Raw genomic sequence first — 17,727 nt, 5'->3', positions numbered from 1 at the left:
GGGGGGAGGGGAAGGGCTTAAGGAGACGTCAATCTTTACCCCCGGTGTCCCCAGTCCACGAACGACGCAGTATTGCGGCAACCTTCCTCCCTCAAGACATTGCAAAATTGAAAATAGACTGATCCATGGACCGAACTAAAAAAAAAAAAAATCAGCCCTAGAGTCCATGTAAGTCACGACTCTAGCAATCTGATAATGTTTCCTTAACGAAAAAAAGAAATAAAAATGGTAATATAGTAATAATTGTTAGCTGTGCTATTGTTTATATTTAAAAAGCGCCTAAATAATTTTCTTCATTTTATATTATACTAGCAATATATTAAGGGCCTACTTCAAGAGAGACCTTTAAAATATTAATTCCTTCGCTGAAAAAGAACCTCATAGAGCAACAACAGAATCGAATCAAAAGATCACGCGGAAAAGAATTAAAAACGTCCCTTACTACCCCCCCCCCCCCCTTAAGAAGAAGTTAAACAGGATATTCATACAAGTACCTTGGTAATCTCCGCTGTCATTTTGCAGACAGACCGTAAGATGTACATTTTTCCTACGCTACATGTAGTCAGCGGACTTACCAACGAGCTCAATTCCTTTAGGTAACCATTCTGTTGCTTAGAGATTAACTGCCAAGCTGACTTCTTCACTTGAATTGTTTTTGAAAAACGAGGCGTCAAGAGCTGAATATTTTCAGGTATGATTTAGTACTATATATCACACCGTCTGCCGATAAATGTTTTTGAATGGCTTTAAGCTACTAAGTAACCTTAACTTCATATCTGAGCGCTAAAGCAAGTATCGGAAAGGACGGTCATCATCATAAATGATGCATTCGTTTCTCCTTACAGGAAAATTGTTCCACGCTGCAAGCGCTTGCTAGCGCAATAGAAAATCGCGTAAAAGGGTAGGAAAAAATTTTTCGTCACATTAGACAAACACAAAAAGAAAAACAACCCCAAACTGTGAGCAAAGGGACTAATTTCATTGCAAATTTAACGAAATAAGTTCAGATGCAGTAATAAGTGTTACTTGTTTATAATCATTACATGCACTTAAAAAGTAATTCATATTTTCTCTGTGTTGTGTAAGACGTCTTAGTGAACGAGGGGGTTTTGTTTCACACAAGATGTACCGTCATTTTCAAAGAAGCTAAAAAACGATTACCGTCTACCTAAAGAATAATCACCTATCCAGAGCCCTGAGTACACGTTGCTTTTCGCGAGATCTACAAAAAATGAATTAACGTGTAGTGTTTTAAATATAAACATCGTAATGGTCTCCTAAACCCAAGAGTTTACTGTATCTTAGTGATCAAGTATTGAATCGAAACCGAGAAGTTCCACGGTTTGATTCCTTAGACCTTTTATTTCTTCTTCTCTTAAAATTGTGACCAAACGTTTTTTAAAACAATTTTCATCAAATTCAAAGTGGTCCAACTCTCTTTTCGTAATGAAATTAACATTTGGTTACAATGTATATATGAAGTTCAAATATTGAACTGCGGTATTAAATACGTATGATGCACGATCCTCGCAGTAGAGAGCGCTATTTATGCAATAGCGAAAATCAGACCTGAAAAAAATCAGGCCTGATTTTTTTTAGGTCTGATTTTCGCTATTGCATAAATAGCGCTCTCTACTGCGAGGATCGTGCATCATACGAAATTAACATTGTTGCTTAGTTAAGTGGCAGCTTCGTTAATAATGCTGCGAAATGTTTTGGATCATATAAAAGACAGCTTTTTCATTTACAGTAATTACTCTGTTTAACCCTCTGGGGAATTCAGATAAATGAAGATTCACGCTGAGGTTCCCGTCGTAGTTTCTGTCCCTTTCCGTTTTGACGGTGGACGACTAAATTTTTAAGCACTGAAGTGCCCCCTGAGACTGGTTGACAGGCTTAGGAAGATATTTTCTCAGTGGAACCTCGATTTAACGATATGCCAAGGGACTGGGATGATTCATTCGTTCTATCGAGGGTTCGTTATATCGAGGTTTTGTGGCACACATTTTACTGTAGCTTTAGCTGGGCTGAATAATAATAATAATAATAATAATAATAATAATAATAATAATAATAATAATAAAATCTTCATTACCGTGTCAATGTATTTAGCTCATAGAGCTAATTGGGGACACCTACTTTTACTAAATTAATAAAAAAAAAACTATGTACAGTATCATAATAAGTAACAATACAGCCGATAAACTATGCATTAAAATTTTAAAATATTTAGAAATATCAACAGTGTTCAGATAACATAAAAATACTTGTACCATGCAGATAATTAAAAAAAAAAAAAAAAAAAAAAAAATCACGTGCTGCAAAGATTGCAGCAGTTGCCACTGTCTTCCACTAGGCTGACCAGGTCAACTCTACGGATTCTAGTTTTAAAGATACTAAGGCTTGGTAGTTCACGCATACCATTTTCTAATTTGGACCAAATATATGGTCCTTGATACCTTAGTGTGTGTTTACCATAGCGTATAGTGTTAAATCGTGGTATTTCGAAGTCACTATTCCTAAGGTTATAACGAGTACCCTTTCGAGTAAATATCTCAGATATGTAGCTGGGTACTAGATCGTTCTTTACTTTATACATTAGTGTTGCTATGTCCTGTAAGCGTCTATTATGAAGCGTAGGTAACTTAGCACGCTTAAGAAGTTCCTCATATGTCTCTGTTGTTGTTTTGAAGACCGCACGCAGGGCTCGCTCTTGGATGCGTTCGATTTTGCGCCCATCTGAAGATTTACAAAAACTGAAGCTGGAGTATCGTTTGTTATACCGAGGACTTCGTTATATAGAGGTTCGTTAAATCGAGGTTCCACTGTATTATGATTTTCCAATCAATATTTTTTTTTTTTTTTTTTTTAATATGAATAATAAAATTATATTCGATTTTCTTCAGTCTCTGACCTGAAATTAACATTGTTGCTAAGTTAAGTGGCAGCCTCGTTAATAATGTTGCGAAATGTTTAGGATCAAGCAAAAGACAGATTTTACATTTGCAGTAATTAATTGTTCAACCCTCAGGAGAATTCAGATAGATCAGGTTGCGCGACAAGGTTTCTGTGGCAGTTTTTCTCGCACTCTCTTTTTTTTTGGGGAGGGGGGATTTTGACGGTTGACAGCTAAATTGTTAAGCCTTGCACATATATAAGAAGATATTTTATTATTATTTTCAATCAATATTAAGTTATTCTTTCTAATAAGAAAATTTGAATGATAAAATTAGATCCGATTTTTTTCAGTCTCCAACCTACCTCCCCAAATTATAGTTGCGAAAAACATTATCAGAACTTTGCAAACCTGATAGTTTTAGTCCAGAGGACAGTAGGGCACAAAAGGGACGAGAGACACAGAGGATTTAATGAACGTAAACAAGAGCTACTGCATCGAAAAAATGAATTAATATGAGTTTTTGATTCGAGAATGAAACTCCTTGTTTCGGGGAAACGTTTACTATCGATCTCAAACTTAATCCTTTGTAAGTTTTTGAGCGATCTTTCGCTCCAGTGCAATCAAATCTAGGATACGTTTCTCCTAAATTTCATCTTGATATCCTATATTCTGTAAGCGTATCTTAAGACACTAAGAGGTTTTATTAAACGTGGAGCACAACGAGTTTATTCTTAGAAGGCGTAGCACTTCTCCTTTTACGAGTCTTTTCTTTGCGCCTGTATTCGACGGTCTTCGTCTCTTTATTGAAAGCGTTTGGAAATAAAGGGTGGATTCCCTGTTAAACTACTCGCTTTTGTACACATTTGTGTCCAAGAACATAATTTCTGAGTCGCAGTCGGATCGCGTCGTGCGTGGTATTTTTTACAGAACGTAGCTGTTTGCCCGTCTTCCAAATTTTTCTTTACTAGCTGCCTTTGGTTCTGTTGCACAGACAGAAAACGTCGTAAACATACTTCTGCTAAAGTAGCGATTTCGTTGTGCTCTGGGTGATATCCCTTTTATATTTTTACCATGGATATGTTTTGGGCAAAAGCTACTACCGTTGTGGTATTCTTTACCCTTCTCGTTCGGTTTGTGAGAAAAAGTATCGAGTTCCCTGATAATAACGGTAACAATGGCGCGCAAAGCAAACTGGTTGAGCGTGGCCCCTATAACAGCTATCTACTAAGGACTTTGGGCTCTAGGTTTTCTTTTCATGAATATATTTTTTTAAACTTCTCCTTCTACTTTTTGTCTTCTTCGTCTTCGTATTCTTCATCAGTAACATTTTAATGCATACAAATAGTAGCTGATCAAGGCACGACCAAGATGTCGCTTCTCTGTTTGTTTTAGGAAACCAACGAAGGAATGCGGGTCAACTCTATAAGCCGTCGTCACTTCTTCTTCATTCTAGGTATTGGGGGATTCGCAATCTTTGCGTTCATATACGTGAGAAGTAAAAATCCTGGTAGGTGGTTTTAAATGCAAGCACATATGTATACCACGAAATGTTCTCGGAATCTAACACCGATGTAATCACTTTAGTAATACAAACATTTTATTAAGAAGGAGGTAGAGGCTAAGAGAAAGCTTAGTCTTATACCCAGACCCTCTACGGCATAGATGGTAGGATCTGGGTACGAGGCTACAGGAAGCCCACTACTATGATCTATGTTGTTTATGTTTTTATTTATGTATTGTTTATGTTTTTTGTAATCCCGCCCAAAAAGGTTTACCCCGTGCGAAATTTAAATGTGTAGTGAAATTACGTCGTTCATCTGATTAAACTAGTTTCTGTTTGTATACTTCCGTGTCAGATACAATGAAATATATGAAGTTCATATATTTTGAACTGCGGTATTAGATACGTATGATGCACGATCCTCGCAGTAGATAGCGCTATTTAAGCAATAGCGAATATCAGACCTGAAAAAAATCAGGCCTGTACGGGATTCGAACCACTGACCTCTGCGATACTAGTGCAGCACTCTACCAATTGAGCTAACAAGCCAACTGGGAGCAGGCCGTTAAGTTGATTCGTAATAAACCCGTGAAAGTGATAAATCAGATACAATGAAATATATGAAGTTCATATACTTTGAACTGCGGTATTAGATACGTATGATGCACGATCCTCGCAGTAGATAGCGCTATTTAAGCAATAGCGAAAATCAGACCTGAAAAAAATCAGGCCTGTACGGGATTCGAACCACTGACCTCTGCGATACTAGTGCAGCGCTCTACCAATTGAGCTAACAAGCCAACAGGGAGCAGGCCGTTAAGTTGATTCGTAATAAACCCGTGAAAGTGATAAATCAGATACAATGAAATATATGAAGTTCATATATTTTGAACTGCGGTATTAGATACGTATGATGCACGATCCTCGCAGTAGATAGCGCTATTTAAGCAATAGCGAAAATCAGACCTGAAAAAAATCAGGCCTGTACGGGATTCGAACCACTTTCACGGGTTTATTACGAATCAACTCAACGGCCTGCTCCCAGTTGGCTTGTTAGCTCAATTGGTAGAGCGCTGCACTAGTATCGCAGAGGTCAGTGGTTCGAATCCCGTACAGGCCTGATTTTTTTCAGGTCTGATTTTCGCTATTGCTTAAATAGCGCTATCTACTGCGAGGATCGTGCATCATACGTATACGTCCGTGTCTCACCATGTATCCGCCATGTTTGAAACGGGCAGAAAGCTGAGTACAAGTCGGATTGCTTCAGCGAAGTCGCTATGGATCATTTTAATGGACAGACATGTAATTGCACTGCCACAGAGTCCTTATAGACCCTTCAAAACGGAAAAAAGAATGCTGTCCACGCTAAGAACGAAGAGCGATAAAGATTCTCAGCTCACTTCGAGGGCGAAGAAAAAACTAAACAGAACCGTTCTGTGTAATTTTTTCCCTGCCCTCGATATTTCCATCAGTAATAGGTTTTTTTCGAAACCACGCCACCACCTGATAAAAATTGCCCATGTTATGTCTTTTACAGTTACCATTTCGACTGTTCGAGAGTTACTTGCGAGTTCTAGTTTAAACCAAGTTACCGCACAAATTGCCCAAACAGATCAAAATAAAGCTACTACAGGTAAGTAACAAAGATTCATTCAATGTGGACAACGTTGAGTGGAAGTCAGTCTCAAAGTAGAAAGAGAAGGAAAAAAATATCGCTTATCTGAAATTATTAAGTCCCTTACTTCCTATTGCACTAATTCCCTTACACATGGAGATGTAACAACATCACTTTCGTTCAAATTTATATTTTGGCCAATCTCATTAAATAGGCGGTCAAACCATAAAGCCTTGAATCAAGTAAGATATCATTACCAGAACACAATACGTAAATTGGCAATTTATTTCCCCTGCCAGCCCTCATGAAAAACAAATCGAACTGTCACTTGTCAATTCTACATGCCCATTTCATGCAAGGAATCATGTTTCCAAGTCTGCCAAAATTTGAAGTTGAAATAAGCTGTTCTGAGGCACGAAAACCGCAAACCGATCCCCCTTGCTTACAATCTACCCGAATAAAAGATGGCTGAAATGCATTTCGAATTATTTGGCATTTTTAGATAAAATAGAAACTTGGTCTATTTCATAGAGGAAACATTGACATTGTGGTTAAATCAACGGGAGTGTGGCCAGAGGGATTCCTGGGATACTCTTGACCTCGATTGGTAGATAATCTTTGAGTAAATAACATACCAATCCCATAATTCAGGATTGCCAAGACGTTGGAATATGAAGAAAATGTCAGAGAAGGGCAACTATTTCCCCTTTATGACATTTCGAGTATTCAGTATTCACATTTTTGGAGCTTGATGGGAAAACCAAGAGATGATTATGCCACATGAGCAAAATAAATATATTCCACTATTCATACTGCACTATGTGTTCGTTAGAACACAGTTCCCATCTCAAATATACTTGTTTCTCCCATGCTGTTAGACTTGAAGAGTTCCTGTCAGGTGCGGAGCCCTTTTGTTTTACATCTGCATTTTCTTATCTTTTAACCAGAAAAAGACGACTACAAGACCGTTGATACGTTGCTGTTTTTCGTTGGCTACTCAAGAAGTCGTCATACTTTAATGGCTTCTCTGCTGGATGCTCACCCTCACATGATCGTAGCTAACGAGAAGAACCTGTTTTACCGGTTGAGGAATGGTGGAAAGTATGAAAGGACCGAGATGTTTGATACTTTAATTGAGGGTTCCAAAGGTTTTCTAAGGGGAGGCAAAGGAATTGTGATGAATGGAAACCTTCAAAACACTACTCATTTTGGATTCTGGATGAAAGGTTACTGGCAAGGGAGTTATGATAAATATATTAAGGTGAGGCTTTAGAACATAACGTATCCTCGTTTCGTGAATTAGTGGTATGAAAAGGCCAAGTACCAACTTGCTCCGACACATGCGTTTTAGACTACGTTCATACTTGATGCCCGAACATTAGTGTCAGCCCCGGCACAAAATGATTCTGCATTCAGACTGGGGACTGTGTATCGATACATCGACATACAGTCCCAAGTTCAGTGCCCGAGTACAAGGTCTTGCACGGGCACGGTGCGGGTGCACTAGTGTGGGTACTGAAAAAAAGGCTGTTTTCACATTAGTGCCCATCAAGAATCGTACTCGGGCACCGAGCACGAGTAGCAAGTATTAACGCAGCCTTAGATCTCGACTACACCTAAGGTTATAATGGCTTTGGTTGTCAACCATTCGAAAAGCGCTGCTGCCGAGTTACGTTTTGAGTGGCTCGGGCCCTCTTTTTTTTTAGCTGCGACCACCAAATTTTTCGAAAATATTTAAACTGTGAATTAATTGTATATTACTTAATCGTGATTGTCACTGAAAAACCCTAATGAGGATGTGCCAATAAAGCTTTATCACTGTTTTGATGTAAGTTGACGTCATGATTGAGTCCAGGTCAAGTTTTGCTTTATTATTTGGTTCGGGCTTACCTTTTACACTAGTTCTCATTTACTTTATTGACGAAATTAACAGAAAATCCTCCAATTAAACGTATCAAAATAGCAACTCAGTCGCATAACGTCTCCCACAGTAGTAGACGTATTTGGTAAGGGTTCCATAATTTGAACGGTTTAAATCGAGGTAACGGCTATTCTATATCCACTCTTCTCCCTGTTGTGCCGGAGAAGGGGGGGGGGGGGGCAGGGTACAAGGTTTAGATAAATCATGCGAGTAACCAGACCTTTTAGAGTTTCAAAGACCCTTGAGCCAAGCTTGTGTGTGATTCAAATGCAAATATAAGTTCAGATGTAAACAACATTTCCACATCACGGAATACAGACGCAAGGAAGGCAGGCAACTATCGCGCTGTTGAGTTCTTTTATCTTATCTTTGAGGCTTTTTTTTTCTAAAATATAAACAAACGAAAAAGAATAGAATACCTGAAAACTCGATCACACACTCTGCGTTCGAGAAACATCGAGATTTTCTTTTTTATTTTGTTCTTCGAAAGAAATCAAAGTTTCCTTGAGAAGATTTCGTTTGAAATTTTCAATTTTTATCAAAGATTTTGCGAAATAGCATTTGTTTCTTGTGCTTTCCTTAACAATTTTCGTGGGAAATCGACACACAGCTGGCTAAAAGTCAGCCCTATGTTTAACTGCTGAGCTCTCCTCGCCATAGTATGGAGAGCATCAGTGCTTCGGATGCTTTACCACTGAGCTCTAGGTGACTCATGGTAGGCTAGGTCGTTTAGCTAGGTCTGTGGTGACAAACTTCTGTATACTTCCAGGATAGGGACGTCGAATACGATAATTTTTCACAATGATGATATAAATGAAGATAGTAAATTTGAAGCTTGGTTATTTGACGCTTTAACTTCCAAGTTGAGATTGCAAATTTTCCCATCTAGCTGCGACACATTTCCTCCTAAATTAGTTATGAGAATTTGGTGTTAGATCAAGATAATAACCTCTAACTGATCAGCCTGCGTATACTCGTTGCTTGGTTGCTTGATAATGAGTTAAGTAAAAGATGATGCTATTCAGTGAATGACAGACATGCACGGAGAAAACGGAAATAAAAATGTTTCATTTATTCCTTTCCACTTTCTCATTTGTGTTAAGGTTATTGGCGACAAGACTGCCTGGATAACTTCAGGAGTATTTCGGAGCACTACCCCTGAAGAGTTAACAAAATTAGTGGATGAAATCGAGAAGACATACAGTGTTAAAGTAAAGTTTATCCACATGATAAGGAATCCGTTCGACATCGTGTCAACGATAACTTTACGCAACACCAAGCAGGAAGGCGGCAGGTTTGGAGACCATTCCAAAAAAGTAAGGGGGGACTGCACTGTATTTTCTCGAATAAGTTTCCAACCTCCAATAAGTGCCCCTCCCCTCATTCCGCCAGAATAGGCACCCACGCTGTAATGGGCGCCCTTGCCCGCATAAGCGCCCCTCCCCTCACTCCGCCAGAATAAGCACCCACGCTGTAATGGGCGCCCTTCCCCGCATAAGTGCCCCTCCCCTCACTCCGCCAGAATAAGCACCCACGCTCTAATGGGCGCCCTTCCCCGCATAAGTGCCCCTCCCCTCACTCCGCCAGAATAAGCACCCACGCTGTAATGGGCGCCCTTCCCCGCATAAGCGCCCCTCCCCTCACTCCGCCAGAATAAGCACCCACGCTGTAATGGGCGCCCTTCCCCGCATAAACGCCCCTCCCGTCATTCCGCCAGAATAAGCACCCACGCTGTAATGGGCGCCCTTCCCCGCATAAGCGCCCCTCCCCTCACTCCGCTAGAATAAGCACCACGCTGTAATGGGCGCCCTTCCCCGTATAAGCACCCACCCCCTTGGCTGATATAGGGCGCCTGGACGTTAAAAGTTCTCAATCCTGATGATCACTTTACCTTTTCTGTCAGACTGAAAAGTTTGGTTTAAGATACTAAAACTACGACCACATTGTCGATAAATTGGCGTCCAAGCTTGCCAGAATTAGTTTTTTTCTTCTCCCCTTGTCGTCTGCGTCTCGAAATCGTCTCAGCTTGAGTTCTCCAACGTCAAACGAGCGCCCCTCTCGAATAAGAACCCCCCTATTTTCTCAATTTCTTGAAGAGAAGAGTTACGAGGAAAACTTGTTCTTATTACCACTTTACACTTCATTTTTTGAGCTTCACTTAATATTTAAAGCGAAATTAGTACAGGAGAATAACCTTTTTTTTTTCCGTTGAGTCTCGTCCAGTTATTTCTATCTCCACGTGTTCGCAGAGTTCCCTTATGTGCGTCATCTATTCTTTTAAGTTTTGTCTTATTGTCGTGCTTAGTAACCAAGCTCCCCTCGATTAAATGCCCTCCATCAGTTAGCGCCCCATTTCTCAAAATAAATTTTAAATAAGCGCTGGAGAGTTCCTTCGAGGAAATACCGTGTGTTCATTTGTTTAATGTGCCTTATGAGCAAATCGCGTAGATTTCAAAACGAGTCTTCAGTACCAAATAAAATCTTTTCGGATATAAATAGGAAATTTGGATGCACTCTTTTCCTGAAATAAAAAAAAAAAAGTGGACAAAGCAGGCACATTCATCTCCATCTAGTAAATTGTTGGAGTTCAGTATCATGGAGTTTTCTTTTAAATCGGATTACGAGAATCGTCTCTAACTATTATTCAGCTTACGCAGAGAGACCTGGAACATGTACAGAGCTACGTATTAAGAAGTTAGATTAAAAGAAGCGCAAAGAGCAGGGGTAGTGGAGTGGGGAACATTTTGGTTGGGATAAATGACCTTTTCTTCGAGTATGTTTGAACCTCCAAAATTTCAAAATTTAACTCTCCACCGCCTCTGCCGAATTACTTTAAACACATTTGCATTGATATTTGGTTTAATTTCGTATGTAAAAGCAGCTTCTTCTTTTAATTCTTCATCCTAAGGTCGATGACCCAAAACTGTTGGAGCATAGCATGGAGAGATTTTTCAACTGGGCTCAAGGTAGTGCCGTCGCTAGAGAGGTCCTGGGAGACAAGCTCCTTGACGTAGATGGTCTTGAACTCGTGAATAAACCCGTAGAATATATGACAAAAGTTTGTCGTTTTATTGAAATCACGTGTTCCGACGACTACCTCAGGGCATGCGCAAAAGTTGTGGATTCCACGCCATCTACAACTAGAGAGTGGGTGGTTTGGAGTAAAGAGCATTTGAACAGAATGTATTCTGAGTTCGAAAAGTATCCTTTTTTAGCTCACTATACATTTGATGATTAACCAGATATCAATAGACTATAAGCTGTAAAACAATATCCTGATGGATATTAAATTTTCTGGCTCTCGTTACCAAGTCAGTGTGTAAAATTTGTATGATATGATGGTCAAATTAAAACAATACAGATCTTGCAACGAGAATTTTCCTCTTTTTTTTTTTTTTTTTCTTACGAATTTTTCTCAGTGAAAACACTGCAAAAACTTTGATCCAAAAAAATTGCATGTCGAAACGCGGGGAAAAAAGAGCATTTTCACCCGTAACTCCCCTCCCCCCATCCCCCCACCCCCCATTCCCCACCCCCATTCCCCCACCCCCCATTCCCCAACCCCCCCACTTCCCATCCTCCTATATTACAAAAGATAAATACATACACACATATTATCATGTAAAACAAAAAGGATTATACATCGGAGACGATTGTAAAGTTTGAAGAGTGCATTTCATTGATTGTGGACTAAAACGTACTTGATAAAAAATCACGTTGACCCATCAGAAGAAAGCAAATGTCATGGAGTTTAATAAAACGTTCATGTTGAAAAAGACAGGATAGATCCTGATTAAAAATGTTGCAAACAATCTCTACACCCCTGTGGCTTGAGCTGTGAGTCTTTAAGAAAGCTAGGAACTGCATATGCAGAAGAGAAATCCATACACACCATCAGTATATTTGTTACGTTCTCTCTGTTTTATTTGGTTAGATTAATGCTTTCTTTTCTTCTGTTTTCATCATTTTTTTTCTGGTATTATTATTCAGTGTACACGTATAGATGCTATAATAAATAAGAGAACATAGGGCACAAAGCGTAGCCTATGTCTTCTTAAGAAACGTACGTCTATACAGATAACTATGTTTATGTCTAAAAGCTAAAACGACAAATTCCCTAAAAGTCTCTAAAACACTAAAGTTGGCACTGTTACTTGACGGTGGCCTTGAAGGTGCGCGCTATGTTAAGCGAGCTTGAGAACGTCGTTGTCTGCATTTTTCGCAGGACTTCCTTGCTCCTATCTCCCACAAGCTTTTTCATTGTTTCCTCGAGCTCCTTCGACCACCCCCCCTAGCACATCGATAACTATGGTTGAACTGCTCCACGCAATATCCAGGATATTGTTTTTTAAGCTCCCATTGCAGTGGGGCATATTTTCCCGTCTTTTCCTTCTCCTTCTTTCCGCGGTCATCTAACCAGGGACAACTCAATTCCACCGCCCAGACTTGCATCCTGTTGTGATCCACGAACATGGCATCCACTCTGTTGGCCTTGGCGTGACTATGGTCGGCATTATTATTATCATTATTATCATTATTATTATTATTATTTATTAATTTTTTTGTATTTATTCTCCTTATTTTTTTTTTCTCCTCTGCTGAATTAATTCATCAGCACCTACACATTTGCGCACGTCTGGCTATCGTTGATAGAATCGGTAGAGTTGAATAAATCCTGCCAGCACCAGATGCGAAATTCATATCCAGAGATCGTTGAAAGTGAAATATAAAAGCTTTTTAAAGATCCGATGAGTCATTATAACTCTTTCTCTTGTAGTTTCAAGCGGCACAATCGTACATTTGTTTTCCATATTCAAACTGATGCCTGTTGCCAACACAATTTCAGGTGAAAGATTGACAGATGATTCATAGAAACTCTTTTATTAATAACTAGACGCATATCTGCGTGAACTCGGGCTTTCAATATCGCACATCTGGAGTTATCTTTAGGGGACTGCCATATTGCCATCGTTACTGTCCTCACGCAATTTCATCATTGCCGGTCACGAAGAAGCGTACTTGTGTTATTTTTGTCTGCTCGAGTGTAATGAATGTTGTTATGGTACTAGTCAACAATCAAAATAATATATTACCATACAGGAGTAACTTCCTGTAGATGCCAAAGGTTGAAATTCAAGGACTTTTCAAAGACTTTAAAGGCCAAGTTTTAGAAAATCGAAGGACCACTTTTGGAAAGGTTTGCATGAGCAATTTTAAAATCATTTAATATTATTTCTCAGGCTTTCCATCAAAGTACTGTAAGTTTCAACTTGAAAACTGTTAAAGAAAAAGCACTACAACAATCAAGCCTTAGTCCTCAAATTTAAGTCCTTTCAAGGCCTTGAGTTTTTAATTTTTTAAATTCAAGCATCTTCAAGGACTTTCAAGGCTTTTACAAACCCTGAGTAGGTAATGTACTTGTCTTTAACTGCAAGGAGAGGGGAATTTTTTATCTGTTATTGGTACCAAGTCAAAGTTTGTTGGCAAATGTTCACCCAAAGAGAGTTGTCAGAAATCAGTAGATTGAGGCAATATTACTGTTCAATAGTTCATATTGTTTTTAATAGAAAAATCTCTGAATATTTAATACTGCTGATGGCCACAAAAAGAGAAGCAGTGCTATTTACAATTTTAGTATGTTCAATTAAAGGCATTCGACTTTCATTACATACCAAGAGGGAATACACCTATTTTGACCTTTTTGTGGGTTTCAAAATAAATGTCATACAAAAATCTGAAAACCACATCAAAAACCCTGTGCATTGAACTATTATTTCTTACAAGATTTTTGAGAATTGATTTGCTGTCAACTGAATCAGACAATATTCCTTCACTGTAATCACTTTTACGATCTACACTTGCCTCAGTTCCGCAAACATCAGTTTTTGGCAAATCATCTGACAGTAAATACTTGTTCAAAGATGAATTTCCATAATCTTTTGCCATACTGTATAACATTAGACAAGGTGTTTGAATTCCAATAACTACATGATTTTATAACGGAGTTGCAGAGTGAATAGACAGCCACAGCACAATTCACATTGAATTTTCTGGTTTCACAGACATGACTGAAAATGGGCACTATTTTGAACTTTATCAATTTTAACCCCTTTCAACTCAAATATATCGCTATGTATACTCTGAGAAAGGAAGCAAGAACTGATTACCAGATGACTGAATCAAGGATCTTCGGGTGAAACGTAGACCAACAAGGATACGAGAGGCGCATTCAAACAGGTATGCGATTGGATTGTGATTCATGATTTTCATGTCTGTTTAGTTCAATTAGCTGCATACAAAGAATATCCATGGGCCTACGTGATTCCTTACAACGTTAATAAGCAAGCGTAGTGAATTAAGAACAAGACAAACTTGTTCCTTTAGTATCCATTCTAAGGAAGGATACATGTTGTCGTTATCCGTTCCTCGAAGTGCTCTGGTTCTCAAGTGCTTCTCTATCACAGAACTGTTCGCTTCTTGAAACAGAGTATGTCTGCAGACAAACTGAAGAGAGCATATTTTCGTGCCAGATTATGGCCTGCCTATTTTGTCTTGTTAGTAAAGTAGTTCAAGGAGTAACTGAAGAAGGCTGGACTTTAAAAGGAAACAGCACATGATAGGCACGAAGGACAAATCGGAATAAACAAGAAGGATAATTACAACTTTGACCTAAGGCTTTCAATACCTGAAATTTACTCATTTGTAAATTACCTTTATTCATTTTACTATTTCTCCAAGTACAGCAACATTATTACAAAGGTTCCAAATCAATGTATTGCTTTTCCCCTTGTAATATGTAAGGAGATAAAGCCCTCCGTATCCTAGAACATATTGTGTGGAAAAGCAATTCCGTTGACAAAGATTAATGTTCTGATTACTAAATCACTCAATTATGTTTCTCAAGTTCTATCAACAAATACCAACACTGGTTCCCAATGAGGTGAAATTTATTCGCTAAGATGCATCCTAACATTCAAACTCCTAGTGGACATTTAAAAATATCTTAAGATTCCTTCCTGCAAACTACAAAACACGGCCGCGGGTCGAAGTGTCATTAATAGCGAAGAACTCCAAAGAGCTAACAGAATATGGATTTTCTCTGGACTTAAAAGATCGGTCATATCTAGGTAATAACTTCAAAGTAGAGTGGAGGATTGACTTCCGTCGATCAGGGATAAATGCTATCTATTCTGTCATTTTTAGTCGCTAAAAATAGACAAACGCCGCCCTTGAAAACAAAACGAGGAAATCAGTAGAACGGATAGCGAGAGAATGTCAGTAAAAGTACCAATAATCGTTTACATTGCTTCCCGGTTAAAGGAGCACTTTGTGCTTCCGTAAAAACTGTTGAAATTGAGAATTATTCATAGCCAATGGAATATAAAACTGGATCTTTGAAGGTGATTTTTTTCTTTGTTCTAGAACAGGATACTCGAACTCAACTGATGACAGTTAAGTTGAACGGGATCTTATTAATTAGAAAGTTTTGCCCGCACGACTCAGACATGGCGTTGATTAAAAACAAGAAGATCGCCGTAGGAAGAGGAAAGGAATACAAAACAAGATGATAAAAAATAGAAATATAAGTAAAGTTCCTTACTGCTGTCAGCGCGATGGATAAGAGTGAACAACCCACAAATATGTAACCTGATAAAGGATTAGGAACCAAAAAACAAAAACAAAATAAAACCAAAAAAAAAAAGAACTTGAAAAAGAAAAAGAAAAGGAAAAAAACCAAAGCAAAATTAATTAATACCGACTCTGACTAAACCTGTTGGTATTCGTGGCTTGTTTGTTTTGAACAACGCAAAGAGGCTTACTAAACCAGACAAACCCCTTCCCTTATAAGCAGCCCTGAGGTCACTAGCAGGGGTATGTATGCATTTATACCCTTATATATAGCCAAGCAGGATTGTATAGCAGAATTTTATACCCTTATGTATAGCCAAGCAGGATTGTATAGTAGGATTTTATACCCTTATGTATAGCCACGCAGGATTGTATAGCAGGATTTTATACCCTTATGTATAGCCAAGCAGGATTGTATAGCAGGATTTTATACCCTTATGTATAGCCAAGCAGGACTGTAATCCGTTCATAAACGTGTGTTGACAACAAAGACAAAGCCGTTTTCTTTTCGTCTTCCTACGGCAAGGTTCGTTAAAATTCACCTTTTCCGTAGAGGTGCTTTATGTTAAAATATTTTCATTTGAGATGTATAATTATTCTTCATCTGGGTTAGCTGTCAACAGTTAAGTTCGAGTTTCTTTTTCTAAAAGACTCCTTTCTTGATGGATTAAAATTCTAGCAACGCCGTCAACTCAAGTGTTGACAGCAACCTCAGGTTAGAAATGTCATTTCGCTCCATTAGCAACATAGCGCACCAGTCCAAGGCAATGACATTATCGTATGAATCTTGCCGGTGGAAAAAATACCTCATCGCTTTCAAAACAGTTATAAAAAATAGAAAGTTAGGAATGCATGTTGCCACTGCTTTTGAAACGTATCCGAAAATACAGTAAATTTAGCCGGAATGAATGAGTTACAATGGTCTTTTTATGCTATATTATCTCCCTCTTTTTGTCTACAGTAAAAGAACTATTTAAATATCTCAGTACCGGAACTAGCGGTGGATATTTACCTCGCCGCTTCACAGCTCGGTAAATATCTAGAATTAGTATATACTAAAACAGTGGATAGCGTTGAAGGCGCGCTCTGATTGGCTAGTCAAACTCCGAATATCCTTTGCTATTTACCTCCGAGCAACTTGGGAAAAAATGGCGTGCCGGTTTGCATCCGTTACAAGCGAAGAAATCACTCAAATAACGACGAAGCAGTCCCTGAAAACACAGAAAGCGACTAAATTAGGTTTGGCCGTGTTTAAAGGTAATGGTAACCGGGAGTTTATGGATAAAAACCAATGAAAAAGGTTTTGTTTACAAATGCAAATTAATCTTGCCTAACCTCACTTGTTCACTTGAAAATCAAAGTTAAATGGTATTTTTTACAGAATGGTTTCAAATACAGAAAGAGTTTGTAACACCATTTGAAGAAATGTCGCCACCAGAGCTAAAAAATGTCTTCAGAAATTTTATCTGTCAGCGAAAAAACGAGACAGCAGGTTTTACAACAAAAACAAAAAATCACTTACCGAGATCCGAGCCGCGTTGGATCGTTACGCACGGGAAAATGTTGGAATCCTTGCTGGAATGTATGAATTAAAATCAATTTTTGGTGGTGTACATTATCTCACTGTTTTAGTATATACTAAAACAACTATTCACCTCAGTGTCGGTGGTTAGCGATGAATATTTCCCTCGCCGCTTCGCGGCTCGGTAAATATCCACCACTAACCACCTCTACTTCTGTGAATAGTTGTTAACTAGCCTCCTTCACTTCTGTGCACAATGGTTGAAATTAATGCCATAGCCCACTATAAGAAATATGTTCGAAGTGGGGGGCTAACAGATTGCTAGACACCGACTGCGAAAAAAAAAATTTGATCTTGGCTATCACCTAAATTAAACCAGTGTTAACGCTCAACTAGGCATTATCAAGCCATGAGCCTTCAGCCACTATTGTTCACTAAACTGCAGTTTACTTTCTAATATATGCAACTTTTATGGAGCGCAAAACGAGAAATGAGAAGATAACACCACAGGATCTGAAAGTCACGATCAAAATCGCCAAAGTCTGGAAGTAGCATAAAAACAAGAATCTTGGCACGGCAAAAAAGATCCCTTAGTGCTCCCACCAAGTATGAATAGTTAAAGCATGGGTAGTCAACCAAA

General features: G+C 38.7%; 1 protein-coding gene across 3 annotated transcripts; it reads left to right on the top strand.

Moving 5' to 3' along the window:
- Positions 1–594: 594 nt before the first annotated feature.
- LOC111330349 (uncharacterized) lies at positions 595–11,304 on the top strand. Of its 3 annotated transcripts, XM_088759778.1 has the most exons (7): positions 595–691; positions 846–901; positions 4,292–4,406; positions 5,938–6,033; positions 6,963–7,276; positions 9,040–9,252; positions 10,845–11,304. In XM_088759778.1, the coding sequence occupies exons 3-7, from the start codon at positions 4,307–4,309 to the stop codon at positions 11,172–11,174; spliced, it is 1,053 nt and encodes a 350-aa protein (XP_088615904.1). In that variant the 5' UTR covers positions 595–691; positions 846–901; positions 4,292–4,306; the 3' UTR covers positions 11,175–11,304. The 3 variants fall into 3 exon arrangements, with proteins under 3 accessions (XP_088615904.1, XP_088615903.1, XP_088615900.1); XM_088759777.1 differs by lacking the exon at positions 846–901 and having other exon boundaries at positions 607–691; XM_088759774.1 differs by lacking the exons at positions 595–691; positions 846–901 and adding an exon at positions 2,038–2,804.
- Positions 11,305–17,727: the final 6,423 nt, after the last annotated feature.

The sequence above is a fragment of the Stylophora pistillata genome, chromosome 1 (assembly GCF_964205215.1).
Source record: "Stylophora pistillata chromosome 1, jaStyPist1.2, whole genome shotgun sequence".
In the NCBI taxonomy this organism is placed as follows: Eukaryota; Metazoa; Cnidaria; class Anthozoa; order Scleractinia; family Pocilloporidae; genus Stylophora; species Stylophora pistillata.
The sequence above is the reverse complement of the archived record's forward strand: the minus strand, read 5'-3'. Positions and strand labels throughout refer to the sequence as shown.

What these genes read in the sequence shown, in the direction of transcription:
- LOC111330349 (XM_088759774.1), top strand. Translation starts at nt 2,718, where the DNA reads ATGCGTTCGATTTTGCGCCCATCTGAAGATTTACAAAAACTGAAGCTG. An exon ending in GTTATGATAAATATATTAAG is followed by an intron (nt 7,277 to 9,039) that starts GTGAGGCTTTAG and finishes ATTTGTGTTAAG; the next exon opens with GTTATTGGCGACAAGACTGC. An exon ending in TTGGAGACCATTCCAAAAAA is followed by an intron (nt 9,253 to 10,844) that starts GTAAGGGGGGAC and finishes CTTCATCCTAAG; the next exon opens with GTCGATGACCCAAAACTGTT.